Below are 20,051 nucleotides of genomic sequence, written 5' to 3' on the forward strand. Positions count from 1 at the left end.
CAATTGAGTACGTAAACTTATTAGGCCACTCCCTATCGTAACTAAACTATTCATCATCTTAATCTTCCACATCAGCGCCACATCAACACCAATATCCTATAACTAACTCATAATTAAACACTCCCTATAATGGTTAAAACAATACTCCTCTTAATATATAACGTACAAGCAATAAAGCATCAAGTCCAACAATAAAAAGCCACTGGACCCACAATTCCTATAACTAAACTTAAAACTTCCGTTAAATCCATGGTGAATGCGGGTAACTAAAGCGGGTAATGAACCCGTGCCTATGGTTAGTTACGGGTAATGACGGGTAATGTGCGGGTAACGGACGGGTAACTAACGATAGGGGTGGTCTTAGGCGTAACATCATTGTAAACTACGAGTATTGTTTTGTAAATTTGGTAATCTTTCGGGTGGTCGCTCAATATTACTAAATCAGTTTGCAAAGGAATCGAATCGAATCGAATAATCAGATTAATAAAAAAGAATTGAGTAATCTTTTTAAAATCAAGTGTCTAAAAAATCTCCTCCCATAAATTTATACTGGTCTTATTTATTCAAACCTTATATGAAAAATTCTCCCGCTATTTCTACATTCCCGCCCACATTATTTTCTCTTTTCTAATTATTCATTATCCACTATCGGTACAGCGCACGTTAGCATACTGGATCTGAAACAGACATCTTCAACCTAAAATTACAAACTGTAACCCCCAATTACTTTTACAATTTCAATGGCGGAAGCAATCGATTTCACTAGAACACAACGCATAGTTCTTCTAGTTGACCTCAATCCCTTACTCCATTCTCCAAACCCTAACCCTAACCCTAATTACATCACTTCAATTCTCACAACTTCAAAAATAATTTTATCTTTCAATTCAATTTCATCTTCACTATTTTCCTTCAAATTCTTCATTTCATCGCTTTCGCCCCTTCTTTCTGCATCTGCACTTCACCGCATACTTCCAAATCATCATCATTCTGTATCTCTATCTTTCAGTTCACCGTCACAAACCCTAATTTCGCTTTCTGAAACCTTAAATTCGATCGTGTCCACACAACCTACGTATTCTGCTTCAAACTTCTCTCACGTAGCTGGTTCATTGCTTCAGCTTGCTCATGATTATGATTGGAAGTCTGATATTGATGATCCTTCTGGTAAAATTTGTTATGATTTTTTAAATTTACGGTCGAATTTGATTGTTTTGTTGTCTCCGATTCGTCGATCGGTTAACGATTTAGCTGAGTCTATGTGTGTTAATGTATTTGAGAATTTAGACTGTTATCGTGTCCGATTTCGTGATTGTTTCAGTGTTGTTAAAGATATTTTTAATAGTAAGGATATTCATTTGAGTTGGATTGATGTTCAAAGTGATGAAGAGAACCTTGAAGTTAGTGAAATTGAGGAGTGTGCTCTTATTAGGAATGAGATTAGGAAATTGGGTTGGAGAATTTGTTCAACAGATTCGATTATTTTAGGTTCTGCTCTTGTTCCTTTTGGTTTGATGTATCCAAATATCGTGGTGTCGTCTAAGTTGGTAGATGATTTTAAAGCAAGTAAGATGATTCGTGGGCAATTAAGCCTTGAAATTACGGATGTTAGTGGTAAACCCTTGGAGTGCAAATGTTGTGATCTTGAATTGTTGCATTTAAAGTTATCGTCTAAGCTGGGATCTGATGTTTTGAGTAATTTGAATGATGGAACTTTGAAGTTGCATGTCACAACTGTTCGAAAGTACACTGAGTTTGTTAATTTTGATGAATTATCATCACACTTTTTCTTAGTTCAATCAGCAGTGTCTGGCAAAAAAGGGAAGGATTTTTTAGACAATCTTGTTGCTGATAGGGTTCTTGAATTACTTGCCTATGATAATTTAAAGTTATTAGATAAGCATGCTGTTCCAACTTGGCAGATCTTTCTTAGTTTTCTTTATAGGGAAGGTTACTGGGCCTTGTTATCTTTATCAAATAGTAATGGAGATTCTTGTACAGGGATTATCAAACCCTTCACAATTCATTCAGCCATCCTACTACTTGTGGATAATAACGATCCTGTCATACAAGATTCCGGTGGAGTAAATTTTGTACTGAATGAAAATGGTTCTCAAGGTGATACCGATTGTCAAAAGGGTACATCTCAATTGGGAAAATTTGTTCATGTAAGTTATGGGAAACGAAAAAAGGTGAAAAAACATACATACCGAGATCTCACATGGAGCTTATTCTACAAGGCAGCGTATGAGTTCATGGATGTGGACTTAGCAGAGGTATTCTTTGCCAATGGGTGTAAAAAGTCAAAGAAGTTGAAGTTTTTGAAATGTTGGATGAATCAAGTGAAAAATCAAAGCTTACCTCACAAGAACATGTCGCATAGGTCATGTGATACAGCTCCAGTTTCATATCAACTGAATGAGATAGATCTTAATGAGAATTTTGCAGCTAATTACCAAGATAGTGATGAACCTTTGTCAATGCTCGAGTGTTCCGATCCATCAAAATTGCAGGATGCTACTGCATCTGTATCTTGTTCAGAAACTTTAGAAGCTTTTTTCAGTAATTTACCTATGAAAATCAAACAAGGGCTTGAATCTGATGGAGTAGATTTGAAGATATTAGCAGAGAGACTTGTAAGCTCATCTATTTACTGGTTACATAAAAAACATGAAACCATGGAAGATCATGATGAATCTATTACCACGCAAATTGCTGAAATTATTAAGTTATTACTACGTGAGCCCAAAGATTTGAAAGAAGACAAAAGTCAAGCTTCTACCTCAGAATATTTGGTTCGAGAGTATCCTTCAGCTGATTTCACTGTTTTATTTAGTTATATATGATTAACAGCATTGCTTTATTCATTCACTCTAATCTTTTCCTTAATTAACATAAGATATGAATTACAAATTTTGCTGCGTCTGGAGATACTTCAATCTGAATATGCAGGAAGTATAAAGGGGTCCATGAAGATGAAATTTGTGAAGCAGATTTGCTCCCTTCTGGAGATCGTTCAATACCTTGTGGACGGAGGGATTCATGGTGACGTGAGTCTTTATGATTATGTTGAGAACACCATAAAAACAAGGTACTCACATCTCCATGGTTCTTTACTTGCATCCAGTTTTTGCCCCTTTAGTACATTTTGAAGCAGATGAAATATTGGTAGCTGAAATAAACTGATTTTGATCATCATATTATTAGAAGTCATTGAACATATAAATCTTATATAAACAAAGTTTGCAGATTATCATATATAGAAAAACCTCGATTACTCCCTTCCAGGGCCGGTCCCGAGAAATTGAGTGCCCCGTGCGAGGCGGAAAAAAAGGCCCTAACTTTTTTTTTTTTTTTCCGACTGATTTTCTGGAAAAGTGAAAATCATAAGTGAAATTCTTAGATAGAAGTGGCCTACCATTTACATCAAGTTGATTTACTGTCACGTGTTGGTAAAAGGACATGAGACAGTAAGGATAGTTTTGTTAATTTCTATTGTATCGACAGTATAATAATCCGATATTCACCCCTCACATAAGATTAAGTCACTCAGTTCCTTGTCTTGTATAGTTGTATGCCTTACCTCATTCCCACATCGGGTAGCATATTATCTTTTCAGTGGTATTTAATCATTAGTTTGATGCATGTTATATAATGTTACAATATTGGGCTTGAATATTTAAAAATTTGGGGCATTACTCTATATATCTAAATGATATAGAGTAAGTGAAGAGTGGACTTCAAAACTTTCACACCCACACCCCTGAAACTTTTCATACTTTCACAGTTCAATTCCGCCTATTATAACACTTTAACTTCATAGCTTTTACAGATTTACCCCATAGTTTTCACATTTTATACTTTAACCATTACACTTCTCATTAATTATAAATCGATCCCATACTTTTTACTAAAAACTATTCATTATCATTATCATTATTATTATTATTATTATTATTATTAAATCAATCTAGAGTAAGTGAATAGTGGACTTCAAAACTTTCACACACACACCCCTGAAACTTTTCATACTTTCACAGTTCAATTCCGCCTATTATAACACTTTAACTTCATAGCTTTTACAAATTTACCACATAGTTTTCACATTTTATACTTTAACCATTACACTTCCCATTAATTATAAATCGATCCCATACTTTTTACTAAAAACTATTCATTATCATTATTATTATTATTATTATTATTAAATCAATCACATAATTTTTCAATTTATTATTGTTTAACTTTTTTTCTTATTATAAATTAACTACGTAAATAATATATATATATATATATATATATATATATATATATATATATATATATATATATATATATATATATATATATATATATATATATATATATATATAAGACAAACGCTTTATGAATAGTTCTTCCTCATACTTTAATCATTTGTACGTTGTGCAAAAAGGTTGTACCCACAATGACACCACACTAAACATTGAGAACCATTATAAACTTTAGGGCGCCAAATGTAAATTCCTAGGGTAAAAAATGTAAACTCCATAGGGGTCTAAAGTTAAAGTTCAAGGGCCAAATCGTAACTTCTTTATTTTCCATAAAACTCCCCAACAAATCCACCTAAATTTTTAACAGCCCTTAAATTTTCGCACGACTTGGGATAGGTTTAGCCGACATAACCGTTAAACACGAAATAATTTTACGAACCAAACACAACAAATTATATCCGAAACGGAGTCCCGACACGGAGCGAGGGCTCCTCCACTAGTTACAAACTAATAAGTTTAGGACTATTGTTAGGCCTTTTGTAGGAGAGTTATTATTTTGGGCCCTTATAAAATCTGGGCCCTGTGCAAATGTACAAGTTGTACTACCTATTGGTCAAGGTCTAAAATCCGTCTAATTGACCGCGTCTAATTAATCGGTCAAGGTCAGTTAATGTGTCAAAATCGAATTTGTTGGTTAAAGTGGACCAAAGTCAATTGGTCAATATTTAATATGAATTTAAACTAGAAGTTTGGAGTTTTTGAACAAATGAATGATTATCTTTATGATTTTAAACAATTATGTTTAAAGTTCATGTTTCTGTTTATGGTTTTCTTCTATATTTACACATATAACTCTTGAAATTTATTACTCCGTATTTAAATGTATTAAATGTCCAATCTGATTAATCTCGATTAATTCCCGATTTGCCAATTACTCCCTCCAAATTCTTGACCAATTACTTCCCGAGTAGCGAATTTCACAACCTTGCTTAAAATGCAATGACAGAGATCCCTTGAGTAGTTATAGTATTCAGGTGGTACAGTTGGCATGCTGAATTATGGTTAATTTTGAACTGAAAATATCAATATTCAGGTATTCGCATAATCTTGGAGATGTAGTAGACATAATCTATGATCGAATGGACCTCTTACCATTTGGTGAAGAAGATGAAGTTCAGGCTCTCATGTTTAACAGTGACGATAGCAATCAGTCTTTTAAAGAAAAGTCTGACAGGGCTGCAAGTAAAATGATTAAAGATTCGATATCTGTAGAAGATGAATCTTCTCATCTACTTGACAATGACATAACTCACGAAGGACACGCCAAAGAGGAACATGACAGAAAGTTAAATGAGGCTCGTGAGAGGAGAGAAAGGGCTAGAAGGTTTGTATCATGCACGAGCCGAATGCCTGATTTACAAAGGGTTTGGGCTCCAAAGCAATCTAAGGCCATAAAAGCCAAACCCGAACCCAAAAGGAAGAAACAGTGTAAAGGTAGTTATAGTGTTGTTTGTGAAACTCCATTGACACGTAACGACCCTTCGTGTTATAGGATAAAAAATAACGGTGAACGGAGTAAGCCTTGTAATCCTGTTTCCAAGGCATTATTTCAAGATGACAGTTGATTAAAGGGAGATTAATGATAAATCCTGACCATATATAATTTGTTGTTTTAACTTCTATTTTCTTTGTAAAATTTGGAATCAAAAATTCAATTCATTGTGTACCTTTGTGAAGGTTAAGCATTGTTCAAAGTATAAGACATGTGTGATGTGTCTAGATATCAAGTCTTGTCCAAGACTTTTTTCTTCCTTATAAAGTTTATCCTATTAAGGAGTTGAACCTAAAGTTTGCTAGACCCACTCTTCTAAATGTGTAGTTTGTAAATTGTAAGTAATCTACGAAGATGATTTTCTGTTAGTGTTTAGTGAAACAGTCTGGAACTCGTCAAAAACATTTTCAAATTCTGCGAACACTACTCATCTTGCTACAAAGGAAATGATATCTGTGATTTGAATATGTTTTTTAAAATGTACTCAATGAAATTAATATTGAGATATTAGACATAAAGTGGAGTAATTGACATGTATTTTAGGTAATTAACTAAACCAAAGTAGATAACATTAATGTTTTGCTGAACCAAAATAAAGTAAAAATAGAAAAATTATATCTAACCCAAAATTTATAGCTCAAAATCTGATTTGTACACGATTTGATAAAAGGAGAGATATTAGGCATATTACTACTTGAGGAGAGCGATATTGGGCAAAATAAAACGACCACAGTGGGAGTCGAACCCACGACCTTTTGATCCGAAGTCAAACGCGCTAATCCACTGCGCTATGCGGTCCGATATGGAAGTTAAACGATTTCTTGTAAATATTATGAAGTGGTAAATTGACTTTTCTTGTTTTCTCACAATAGTTGACATTTATTTATGTTTTGGTTAACTAGAAAACTAACTAGCGCCTTTTTTTTTCTTCTTCTTAATTTGCAAGTTCCTTACTTGATTATTTTCCTCTCATTTTTGTTGTTGCTGAACTGCAATTCTCCCAAATCTCGCCCAAAAATCATGTCAATCATAGAAGAATTTTGTATCAAAATCTTGGATAAGTGTCCAGATATCAAACAGTTAAAAAAGATACATTGCAGGTTAATTATCAACGGAAACATAATCTCAGCATCACATATTGTTCTTAAATTAATGAAATGTTATTCCGAATGTCGTCAAATTACAGTCACCCGCCAACTGTTCGATGAAATGCCTCAAAAAGATGTAGTCTTTTTCAATGTCATGATTAGAAGCTACCTAAACAATCATTTTTACTCAAAAGCACTTCATATGTATAGAAACATGTTCAAGTTCAATATCAATCCTGATCATTTTACAGTTCCTCAAGTTTTAAAAGCATGTTCTGCATCTGCAAATTTGTGGGTCGGCTTACAAACACACGTTGCTGTTTTCAAGAAAGGTCTGCTTTCAAATTTATACGTAGGGAACGGGTTGATTACAATGTACGGTAAATGTAATCGCTTAGTGGATGCACATAAGGTGTTCGATGAAATGCCCAATAGAGATGTTGTTTCGTGGAATTCTTTAGTTGCTGTGTACGCGCAGAACGGGATGTTTGATGCTGCGTTGGAGGTTTGTAGGGCAATGATTCGATCGTCTAATTTAAGGCCTAATGCAGGTATGATGGCTAGTCTTTCTCCTGCTGTAACGAGTTCAACGTCACTTGATAATGTTATGTTTATGAAGGAAATGTTTATGAGTTATGCACGTGGGAGTTTAGTTTCTTGGAATGTGATGATAGCTGTGTATGTTAATAATTCTATGCCTACTGATGCGGTTAATCTCTACTTGCAAATGGACATTTTTGGGATTGATCCTGATTCGATCACTGTTGCTAGTGTTTTACCTGCTATTGGAGATCTTTCAGCTTTAATACTAGGAAAAAAGATTCATGAATATGCACAAAGGAATAAGCTTCTTCCTAATTTAACAGTAGAGAATGCATTGATTGATATGTATGCCAAATGTGGATCTTTGAGTGACGCAAGAAACGTGTTTGATGCGATGAAAACTCGAGATGTTGTGTCATGGACTTCGATGGTTTCTGCGTATGGTATGACTGGAGACGGTCAAAATGCGATAACAGTTTTCACGAACATGCTGGATAAGGGTTTGACTCCTGATTCGATTTCATTTGTTCCGGTTCTGTCAGCCTGCAGCCATGCTGGATTATTAGACCAAGGGAAAAGGTTTTTTAAATTAATGACAGATGAATATAAAATCGTTCCTAGGCTTGAACACTTAGCTTGTATGGTTGATTTATTAGGGAGGTCTGGGAGGATTAACGAAGCTTACAATTTCATACAAAAGATGAAATTGAAACCGAATGATAGAATTTGGGGTGTGTTGTTGAGTGCTTGTAAGGTTCACTCTAATATGGATATCGGGCTTGTTGCAGCAGATCATTTATTTCAACTTGTCCCCGAGCAAGCTGGATATTATGTTTTGTTGTCAAATATATATGCAAAAGCAGGTAGATGGAAAGATGTGACGAATATTCGGTCAATTATGAAAGTCAAAGGAGTCAAAAAAGAGCCCGGTGTTAGTAATGTAGAGCTTAACAGTCAAGTTCATTCATTTCTTGCTGGTGATCAATCACATCCACAATCTAAAGAGATTTATGAAAAATTAGATGTACTTGTTGGGAAAATGAGAGAAATGGGGTATGTACCTGAAACTGATTCAGCACTTCATGATATAGAAGATGAAGATAAAGGATATCATCTTGCGGTTCATAGTGAAAAGCTTGCTATTGTGTTTGTTATATTAAATACTGAACCTTTTACACCTATACGCATTACTAAGAATTTGCGTGTTTGTGAGGATTGTCATATTGCTGCTAAGATGATTTCCAAGATTGTTGAACGGGAAATTGTGCTTAGGGATACAAATCGTTTTCATCATTTTAAGAATGGTGTTTGCTCGTGTGGTGATTATTGGTGAAATGGTAAGGGTTATGTAAGGAATAAAAGTCCATTTTACATCCAAAATCCTAAGTACTGTCTATTACTTTGCTGAATCTTGTATCAGATGCCTCTAAGTTTGGGCTTTTTTGTTTGTTTTGCTTCCAGATTGTGAAGATAATAGATTGATGAAGAGCTTTGACGTTTAATACAAGATTTGCTTTCTACAGGACACAAATGTGTTTGAGAATGTTGGCATGAATCTTGAAGTGTTCATGAAAGAATATCATGCGGATGTACAGGCGATGTGGGCCCGACCCATAATCTCTCGAACGATATGATACCAGATTTTAAACCCATGTAAGTATGTTTTCTAGTTGATAATGATGCAGAGTTTTATTTGAAAAATCATATTTTATTAGAAAATGATTGAGTAAGAATGAGGATCACCATGAATAACCACTTTCTAACACTACATCATATCCTTCCACTTGAAGTTTATCACATTCCTTTTTACTCTATTCTAATAAGTTAATTTAATATTCAAATATGAGAACCCTTATCTTTATAGTCCACTAACTTAACAAGCTAATTAAAATTAAAATACAATATGAAAACTCGTATCTTTTTTAGTCTAATTAGTTCTATATAGAATATATATGCTTGATCGTTTGTTAATTAGTTGGATCAAAACTAATCTAAGTGAAATAAATGTCAGATCATATTCATGAATATATAACTGCATGCTTTTTCCAGATTATAATAGTATCTAATATAGATAGATTTCTATCTGCATATCCTTAAGGTTATTGTGCATATGAATTTTGTATGTATAAACTAAAATTTGGAATTTATGTTTTTACACTTATGAAATATAAAACTATCTACTCATTAACATTTGATATAATTTTTTTTTTTTTTTAAATCTTCTAATCAATCCTTTGATCAGCGAATGAATTCAAATATAACTTCCCTTTCCTTTGTTTACTTTAAAAGTATGTTAGATGTTAGACTGCTTAGAACCACAGGTTTTGGTTAGTGCTGATTGTAGGTTGCCACTAGGTGTGCATTTTTGATTGGCTAGCCGACGTGTAGGCCAAATAGATTTGGTACTTTTTAACACATCAGTACAATCTTATTGAGTATTTAATAAATTTTACATGTGCATGCTGTTACTAACATAAGATTAATATACATATATAAAACTTCCCCACCATCTAGATTGACTTTTTTTTTTTTTTTTTTTTTGTTTTTGTTTTTTTTTAATGTATGCAAAAGGAATGATATTGTTATAATATATAAATATATATATATAAATGGATAGTCAATTATTGATACACAAAAATGTGATATTTTTGCTATAAATAGCCATAAATGCAAGCATTAAACTTGCACCATTTCTCACACTTACAAAGTGTTTCTTTCTTTCTCTCCATTATCATCTTTGTTCTTACACTTCATTATTAGTATTCTTAATCAAGAATCAAATCACTAAAGGTAGTTATAAGCCTACTGAATTATAACATCAAGAATCAAACCACTAAAGGTAGTTATAAGCCTACTGAATTATAACACGTTATCAGCACGATAATCTTAATACTAATTATGGTTGGCTCTGCCACCTAAATGATATATGGTCGGTTATACCACCTGAATAATATATGGTCGACATTGTCGTCTAATTATCATTTATGTTACTAACATTTATATTTCAATTATCTAACATTTATATGGCCGACACTGTCGCCTAATTATCATTTATGTTACTAACATTTATATTTCTATTATCTAACATTTATATGGCCGACACTGTCGCCTAATTATCATTTATGTTTACTAATATTTATATTTATGTTATATAACATTTATTAATGATTGCTTACATATGGTCGACACTGTCACCTACTTATCATTTATGTTATATTAAATTTATGTTTAATGTTTATATACTTATGAATATAAAGTGACTATAATTTATCATGTTGTTTGTTTTAATAGAAAATGTCGAATCTGGAAAAGCTTAAATTTACTCCTTTAGAATCAACTGGAAACAACTACATGCCATGGGTTATAAAAGTAAAAATGCATCTTAAATCAATGGGCATTCTTGAAGCCATAAATGAAAACAACACTTGTTCTGAAAAAGAACAAGCAACGGCATGTTGCTTTATTCATCAACATATTGATGAATGCTTACAAAATAATTATGTGACTGTAGAAGATCCCCATGTTTTATGGGAAGGTCTCAAAAGCAGATTCAATAATCAAAGAGAAATTTTACTTCCAGCTGCTATGGAACAATGGAGAACATTAAGGTTCCAAGACTTTAAGAAAGTAAATGAATATAGCTCAGCTCTGTATAATACATGTTCACAACTTAAATTCTGTGGACATGAAATAAGTGATGCAGACATGATGGAGAAAACTTTCTCCACAATGAATGCTGCAAACATCACAGTGCAAAGAAATTTGAGAATGCTAAAGTTCAAAACATATCCTGAACTTAATTCATATCTCTTAGTTGCAGAGCAAAATGATGAGCTATTAATGAAAAATCAGCAATCCCGTCCTACTGGTACACTTGCAATCCCTGAAGCAAATACTGCAAATAATTATAAACAGGGACAAGGACGCGGGCAAGGTCGTGGTTATAATAACCATCACCATCATCATGCCAAAAGCCATAACTATGGTAGAAACCATCCTTATGGTAATGGTAATGGGCGAGGACGTGGTCGTGGCCGTGGTGGTCAAAGAAATAATAATCCACGAAAATATAAATATCAACCACAAAACAAGCCCACTGAACAAGATGTTGAAGAAAATTCTTCTAAAAATTCTGAAAAATCTTGCTACAGATGTGGTAGAATGGGCCACTGGGCTAATACTTGCCGAACATCTAAACATCTTGTTAAGATGTATCAGGATTCGCTGAAAGATAAAGAAAAGGAAGTAAACTTTGTGGATAACGTCGATCCAACAGTCACTGAGAAACCATCTGATTTATATGAAGATTTCTTGAATGTTTAAGTTGTGCGTCTTTCGAAAAATAAACGATTTAATATCGTCTGTCTTTGTCATTATGTTTGCTAAATGTTTCAGTACTATCTATTTGCGTTTAAAATATTGTGTAATATTAATGTACTCACTATTTATTTCTTATATATGAAGTTCAATATGAATTTTGCTGGAATACAACATCAATCAAGTGGTGGAGATCTCTGTATAGCAGACATTGGAACTACACACACTATACTTAAATCCGAGAAATATTTTATTGATCTAAAACCAACGGAAGGAACTATACATACAATATCAGGACCTGCTAACTTGATAAAAGGGATAGGAAAGGCAAATTTCATACTACCAAATGGTACAAAATTTTTAATAAATGATGCCTTATTTTCTCCCAAGTCAAGCAGAAATTTATTGAGTTTCTCCGACATATACCTTAACGGGTATTGTGACGCCCCGTACTAAATCATCATGTACGGACCATCATCAACAGGATCATTACAAGGTTAAGTACTATATGCGTTTTCAAAACAGAGTTTGCATTCATTAATAAAAGTGACGTCATAACAAACGTCAAATGTTTTACAATTCAAAAGCATGCTTCGTTAAGTAGAAGCAATAAATAAGTGTACGAGACCCCAATGGTCATTACATAACATAGTTTCAAAAGTAAATAAGTTTGAATGCAAGATAAGTAGTCATGCGATAACAACTCTAGGCAGCGGGTTCTACAGCACGACTAGTAAGATAGCGGAAGCGACTTCAAGCACCTGAGAAATACATGCTTAAAAAGGTCAACACAAGGGTTGGTGAGCTATAGTTTAAGTATAACAGTAATGTAAGTAGGCCACGAGATTTCAGTGCTACAACGAGCGTTCAAAAGTATGTAAAAGTATATGCTTAACCGTGGGCACCCGGTAACTAACTTAACGTTTAATGTACCCCCTTAAAGTGCACTTGGCAAGTGCGTATAACCTCGAAGTATTAAACACTCGTTAAATGCTAGCGCTACTAGCCCGAGTGGGGATGTCAAACCCTATGGATCCATATCTAAGATTCGCGTTCACGGTTCAAAAACCGATGATTAAACGTTACCGAGCTAAAGGGAATGTTTATGCCGTTGTATAACCCACACATATATAAGTTTAAGTACTCGTGCCTAGTATGTAAAACATAAAATCCGCATGTATTCTCAGTTCCCAAAATAAGTTAAAGTAAAAAGGGAATGCTATAACTCACAATGATAGTAGTAGCGGTAAAGTAGTAGTCGGGAAAGGTGTGCAAGTAAACGGTCCGGAGTCCTCAACCTAAGTCAAATAGTACTAAGTCAGTAAGTCGTCTCAAAAGGTTTATAAGTATGTAATTAAGGTCATAAGGGTCATCATCAATCATCATTAAGTAAGGTTCGTCTATGAAAGTCGTTTAAAACAAAGGCTGACTTGGATCAGTCACCACGGCCTCTACACAAACCGAACAGAGGTGAGGCCAGTGGCTATGGCTCCGTATATGAGTCGTTTAGGTGTGGTTAAAATTACAGAAGCTAACTCGTCTTCGTTTGACCGTGGCAACGGTATATGTGCGAGTAGGTCTGAAATTTTCTGCACAGCGTTAAAGGACATAGTGACGAACGGAGGGCCATAAATCCTAAACCGTAACTCGGATGAAGACGAGTCCTAAATGAAAAGTTATCTACTCGAAAAGTTCTATCCAAAAATCAAGGTGGGATCAGCCCAGACCTACTGGTCTGGTCCAGAAACAGTAGGTCAGAAACTTTGGGACAGAAAGCAGAAAGTTTGGAGGGTTCCGGTGGTCTTGGTGCTTGATGTTCATCATGGCTCTCATCCTTGATGCATATAGCTTCAAGTGTACAACTCATGGATGTGTTTACATCATATTAACCAAGTCTTGGCCATCATAACCCTAGTGCAAGTCTAAGACATTAATTTGATGAACCAAAGTTACATCAAGTCCTAGATCTACACACACATGAACAATGAAAGTAATACTAACTAAGTTGTGACACTAGCAACACAAGTGTGAGTCTAAGACATGTAGATCAACTCACTTAAGAGTTGTATGATGTTTGATGAGCCAAAGTTTCATCAAAGTCTTAGATCTAACACATACATCAACTTTAAAACTAGTCATAAGCTACAAACTTGAAAATAAACTTAAGTACACAAGATCTTAGGTTGTAGAACTTAGTTCTTAGTAGATCTTGAAGATCTTAGTTTCAAATGTATAGATCTAGTACTTAAGTTAAATCAACACAAGTATGTGAAGTTGTAACTAGCAAGTTACACTTCTATGTCTTGAACTTACAAAGTTTCAAGAATAATAATCAAGTCTTTAACTAGTAAGTACTTGACCATGAACATAAATCACAAATTTAACTAAGTAAAAGTTAAACAAATAACTAGATCTACAAGTTTTATGTTTACATTTGTTTCATACTTGAGAACAAGGTTGAAAAAGACGCGAGACGGGGCCGAAACGGTAGCGACCTCAAAACGTCGCAACGGAAAAAACGGGGCCGAGACGGGGTCGAAACGGAGTTGACTAATGTTGACTTTTATATATATAAATATATATATTTACACATATTTTAGAGCTAAAAAACTTTCGTTGACAAGTTTGTACCTATAATTGTTATTAGCGTTAATATAATACAAAATGGAATACTAAACTAAGCCAATTTTGATTGATTTGACCGACTTATGACCGATTTTAACAGAATTTCCGACTTTTGACCGACATTGACCCAATTTTTCCTGCATTTGACCTGACTTTTGACCGTTGACCGGCTTATAAGAAAACGAGACGGGGTCGAAACGGTTTAGTCACCAAAACGCCGCAACGGGCGTTGCAACGGACGCAACGGACGCCGTTTACAACAGTGCTTGAGAAGATCAAACCAAAGTGTAGATCTTAATAGTTCAAGTCAACAATATAAACAATAAGAAAGTTTTGAAACTTATGAATTTGAAAACATGAAATTAAAGTGAACATAAATAAAGTAAGTAACTAGATCTTTAAGTATTTGTTCATGTTTGTATCATGCTTGAGAAGATTCAACTAAGTTTTGAATCTTAAGAGTTCAAGTCTACAAATCATGAAAACAAAGAAAGATCTTAAGGTTTATGAACTTGAAACATGAAATTACATAATTATGGAACTACAAACTAGTGAGTTTGAGTTCTTGTTCTTGGTTCTTCAAAATCAAAAGAAGAAATCAAGATTTAAGAAGATTCAAGCTAAAGAGACTTGATCTTTACAACAAACAAGTAACAATTTACAAACAAGCAAGTAATAAACAAAAGATGATGATGGATTAGAGTAGTTCTTGGCCACGGTTTTTAAGAGAGAAAAGGAGAAGAGATAGAGTTTTGCTTACTTACAAACTAGAGAGAAAAAGGAGAGAAAGTTGAGAGAAGTTTGTGTGTGTGTGAAATGAAATGGAAATGCAAGTATACAAGTAACAAGTGAAGTGAAAAATGAACTCCCCATATGCTAGCCAAGGTGGACGGTTTTGGGGATGAAAGGGGAAGGTCAAAATGTGCTTTCAAGCCTTGGAAAGATGGTGGAAGCTAAGAAGGGTAATAAGGTTAAAAGACTCATGCATGCTTGAGACAACTTTGTCTCTTCATTAGTTTAATTAACCACACTTATCCTTAATGTAATACTAGTTTAAGAAATGGGCTTACAAGTCCATAAAAGTGTAGGGTGGGCTTACTAGTCCAAGTTTATTTAATTAAAGGCCCAAGTCCAATTAAAGATGCAATTTAAATAATTAAAGCCCAAGTAATTAACCACTAACCTTGGTTAATTAAAATGATTAATAATAAATAATCATGAATGTAAATAATATTCTAAAAATATTATTCGTGAAGTTTCGTGTGTCGCAGAGACGTTTCGGGCTCTTAAAAGTCAAGTACGGGCAATCATGGCAACATGTAAATGTAATTATATACATTCGTTTAATCACGCGCATTAATAATAATAATTATTAATAAATAACGTTGGAAAAACCAGGGTCGTTACATTACCCACCTGTTAAAGAAAATTTCGTCCCGAAATTTTAAGCTGAATCTGAAGGTGATGGAGGAGGTGGGAAAATGTGAGAATACTTCTGTCTCATGCGGTCCTCTCGTTCCCAAGTAAACTCAGGTCCTCGTTTGGAATTCCATCGAACTCGGACGATCGGAATCCTATTGTGTTTCAACTCCTTGACTTCTTTTTCCATGATTTCAACAGGCTCTTCCACAAAGTGGAGTTTATCATCAATAGTAAGTTCCTCCAATGGTATAATAAGTTCAGGTGGCGTAAGACACTTCTTCAAGTTTGACACGTGGAAGGTAGGATGAACTGAACTCAATTGTTCTGGAAGATCAAGACGATAAGCAACGGGTCCAACACGCTCCAAAATTTCAAATGGACCAATGTACCGCGGGTTTAACTTTCCGCGCTTTCCAAAACGGATCACACCCTTCCAAGGTGCAACCTTCAACATAACACGATCACCGATGTTGAATTCGAAGTCTTTACGTTTACTATCAGCATAACTCTTTTGGCGATCACGGGCTACCTTGAGTCTGTTTTGAATCTGAGCAATCTTTTCTGAGGTTTCGTGGACTATCTCGGGCCCGGTGAGTTGCACTTCACCTAACTCGGCCCAACAAAGGGGAGAACGGCACTTGCGACCATACAACGCTTCAAAAGGTGCAGCTTTAATGCTCGAGTGATAACTGTTGTTGTACGAGAATTCGGCGAGTGGCAAATGCCTTTCCCAGGCCTTTCCAAAATCGATAACACATGCGCGCAACATGTCCTCTAAGGTTTGAATCGTTCGTTCACTTTGCCCGTCAGTCTGAGGGTGATATGCAGTGCTCATGTCGAGACGAGTTCCCATGGCTTCTTGTAAGGAACGCCAAAATCTAGAAGCAAATCGAGGATCGCGATCGGAGATGATCGATAAGGGTACACCGTGTCGTGATACAACTTCCTTAATGTAGAGTTGAGCAAGCCTCTCCATTGTATCGGTTTCTTTCATTGCTAAGAAATGTGCAGTCTTGGTAAGACGGTCAACAATAACCCAAATGGTATCGTATCCGCCCACTGTCTTTGGCAGCTTGGTGATAAAGTCCATAGTTATCATCTCCCACTTCCATTGTGGGATTTCCGGCTGTTGAAGCAACCCAGAAGGTTTTTGATGCTCGGCTTTAACCTTTGAGCAAGTTAAACACTTACTAACATAAGATGCAACGTCTTTCTTGAGGTTGGGCCACCAATACTGTTCTTTAATATCATGGTACATCTTGCCCGCTCCAGGATGAATCGAATATCGAGACTTGTGAGCTTCGTCAAGTATGAGGCTTCGGAGGTCTCCATAGCGAGGTACCCAAATCCTTCCGGCATAACATCGGAGTCCAGATTCTCTAACCTCGAATTTAGAGACGAGAATGTTCAAGTATTCATATCGTAAGTGCTTCTCTATGAGAGCCTGTTCTTGGGCTGCTCGGATTTGGTTCTGGAGATTGGAATGAATCGTGATGTTCAATGCTCGAACACGAAGAGGTGCCGATCTCTCCTTTCGGCTTAATGCGTCAGCAACAACGTTGGCTTTACCCGGATGGTAGCGAAGTTCACACTTGTAATCATTTAGCGTCTCAATCCACCTTCGTTGTCTCATATTCAAATGTTTCTGATCGAATATATGCTGGAGACTCTTGTGATCGGTGAAGATAGTGCATTTAGTTTCATAAAGATAGTGCCTCCACAATTTGAGCGCGAAGACAACGGCTCCAAGTTCAAGATCGTGTGTAGTATAGTTTCGTTCGTGGATCTTAAGTTGACGCGAAGCATAAGCGATGACCTTCGTGCGTTGCATAAGTACACAACCATAACCAGTTTTGAAGGCGTCGCAGTAAACAACAAAATCGTCATTACCCTCGGGAAGTGATAGAATGGGTGCGGTGGTTAACTTCTGTTTCAAGAATTGAAATGCCTTCTCTTGCTCGTCTCCCCAAACAAATTTCTTTCCTTTGTGAGTGAGTGCGGTTAACGGACGTGAAATCAGAGAGAAACCTTCGATAAACCTTCGGTAATAGCCGGCAAGACCCAAAAATTGACGAATATGAGTCGGAGTAGTGGGGGTCTCCCACTTGCTGATAGCTTCGATCTTGGCGGGATCAACTTTGATGCCCTGGTCACTCACAACATGACCCAAAAACTGAACTTCCTTCAACCAAAATTCACACTTGGAAAATTTTGCGTAGAGTTGCTCTCGTCTCAAGAGTTCAAGTACCAATCGGAGATGATGTTCGTGTTCTTCTTCGCTCTTAGAGTAGATGAGGATATCATCTATGAAGACTATGACAAACTTGTCCAAGTATGGCTTGCAAACACGATTCATAAGGTCCATAAATACAGCAGGTGCATTGGTCAGACCGAATGGCATTACAAGAAACTCATAATGTCCATAGCGGGTTCTAAATGCAGTTTTCATCACGTCACTTTCCTTCACCCTCAACTGGTGATAGCCGGATCGTAAATCGATCTTTGAGTAAACACACGATCCTTGCAGTTGGTCAAAAAGATCGTCAATTCGTGGGAGAGGATACCGATTCTTGATTGTTAATTTGTTAAGCTCACGGTAGTCGATACACATTCGGAAGGATCCATCCTTCTTCTTCACAAACAACACAGGCGCGCCCCACGGCGAAGAACTCGGTTGAATAAACCCTCGATCAAGTAATTCTTGTAGTTGGCTTTGCAATTCTTGCATCTCGGAAGGTGCAAGTCTATAGGGTGCGCGAGCTACAGGTGCAGCTCCTGGCACTAAGTCAATCTGAAATTCTACTGCCCTCGGTGGCAGTAATCCAGGCAATTCTTCGGGAAAGACATCGGAGAACTCGTTCACAATACGCACATCTTCCACTTTCTTCTCCTCGGTTCCTACGGTTTTCACATGAACTAGGACAGCAAGGCGTCCCTTCTTCATTATCTTTTGCGCTTTCACGCAACTAATGAGGTTCGGTTGCGAGGTACATCTCTCGCCATAAATGGTTAGTGGCTCACCGTCTCCTTGGGGTATACGAAGAGCTTTGTCTCCACAAATAATCTCGGCTCTTATCTTAGTCAACCAGTCCATGCCAACAATAACATCAAAACTCCCCAACTTAATGGGTATCAAGTCTATCTCAAAGTCTACACCGGCTATGTTGATAATAGCCCCTCTGCCAATTTGGTCCACTTTTTCAAGTTTTCCGTTGGCTACCTCGACAAGCATACTTTCCTTTAAAGGAACTAACGACCAATCTAACTTATCACAAAAATGTCTACACACATAGCTCCTATCGGCACCAGTATCAAATAGGACAGAAGCTAAAAGATTGTTGATTTTGAATATACCTGTCACCAAGTCGGGGTTGTCGCGTGCGTCCCTTGCATTAACATTGAAGGCTCTAGCACGTGGTGGTCCGCCATCCTTACGCTTGTTTGGGCACTCGTTTCTGAAATGGCCCGTCTTTCCACACTCATAACATTTCCTAGGCCCATTGTTGTTGTGGTTTGGCTTCACGTTCAAAGTAGTAACCTTACAATCCTTACCAACATGCCCAGTCCGTTGGCATTTCTCACAGACAACATTGTAATACCCGGTGTGGTGCTTATAACACCTTTTGCATTGTGGTAAAGTTCCCTTGTAGTTCGGATTGGAGCTGTTGTTGTTGGGGTTGGTGTTGTTGTTGTTTTGCCTGAACCCTTCATGTCGCTTCGCCGGGTTTTGATCATAGTTCTTACCCCTGTTGTTGTTGTGGTTGTTGTCCCATTTCCTCTTCTCGCCACTACCAGTTTCAAACTTAGCCTTCTCCGGCTCGTCAAGGATGATTTGATTCAAGAGAGTATGCGCCATGCGCATTGCTTCGGGAACGCTTGGTGGCTTGGATGAGGTAACATTACCCTTGATGGACTTAGGAAGTCCCGAGAAGTATTTTTCCAAGCACTTAAATTCGGGGGTGACCATGGTCGGACACATAAGAGCCAACTCCAAAAACCTACGGTTGTAACTGTTAAGGTCGTTCCCTACGGCCTTTAACTGCATAAATTCGATTTCCATCTTCTGAATTTCGGTTCTCGGACAGTATTCCTCGATCCTAGCACATTTAAATTCTTCCCAAGGCGTAGCATACGCCTCATCAATTCCTTGCGCTTGGGCCATGGTATTCCACCATGTAAGCGCGCCATCAGAAAGCGTGCAAGATGCAAATTTCGTTTTGTTAGCTTCCGAACAATTGCTAACCCTGAATA

The 20,051-nt window shown here is 36.3% G+C and overlaps 2 protein-coding genes and 1 non-coding gene across 3 annotated transcripts; 2 read left to right on the plus strand and 1 right to left on the minus strand.

Annotated features, from left to right (window-relative positions):
- Positions 1–740: 740 nt before the first annotated feature.
- On the plus strand, positions 741–5,878 carry LOC139842251 (uncharacterized). Its single transcript, XM_071832417.1, has 3 exons — positions 741–2,835; positions 2,953–3,091; positions 5,347–5,878. Exons 1-3 carry the CDS (start codon positions 741–743, stop codon positions 5,876–5,878), a joined length of 2,766 nt encoding a protein of 921 aa, XP_071688518.1.
- Positions 5,879–6,529: 651 nt separating this feature from the next.
- TRNAR-UCG (transfer RNA arginine (anticodon UCG)) lies at positions 6,530–6,603 on the minus strand. Its single transcript has one exon. It is a non-coding gene; the product is annotated as a tRNA-Arg (tRNA).
- A 222-nt stretch (positions 6,604–6,825) lies between these two features.
- LOC139844544 (putative pentatricopeptide repeat-containing protein At3g49142) lies at positions 6,826–8,769 on the plus strand. The gene has a single exon (XM_071834764.1). It carries the CDS (start codon positions 6,826–6,828, stop codon positions 8,767–8,769), a length of 1,944 nt encoding a protein of 647 aa, XP_071690865.1.
- Positions 8,770–20,051: the final 11,282 nt, after the last annotated feature.

Source organism: Rutidosis leptorrhynchoides, chromosome 4 (assembly GCF_046630445.1).
Source record: "Rutidosis leptorrhynchoides isolate AG116_Rl617_1_P2 chromosome 4, CSIRO_AGI_Rlap_v1, whole genome shotgun sequence".
Classification (NCBI taxonomy): domain Eukaryota; kingdom Viridiplantae; phylum Streptophyta; class Magnoliopsida; order Asterales; family Asteraceae; genus Rutidosis; species Rutidosis leptorrhynchoides.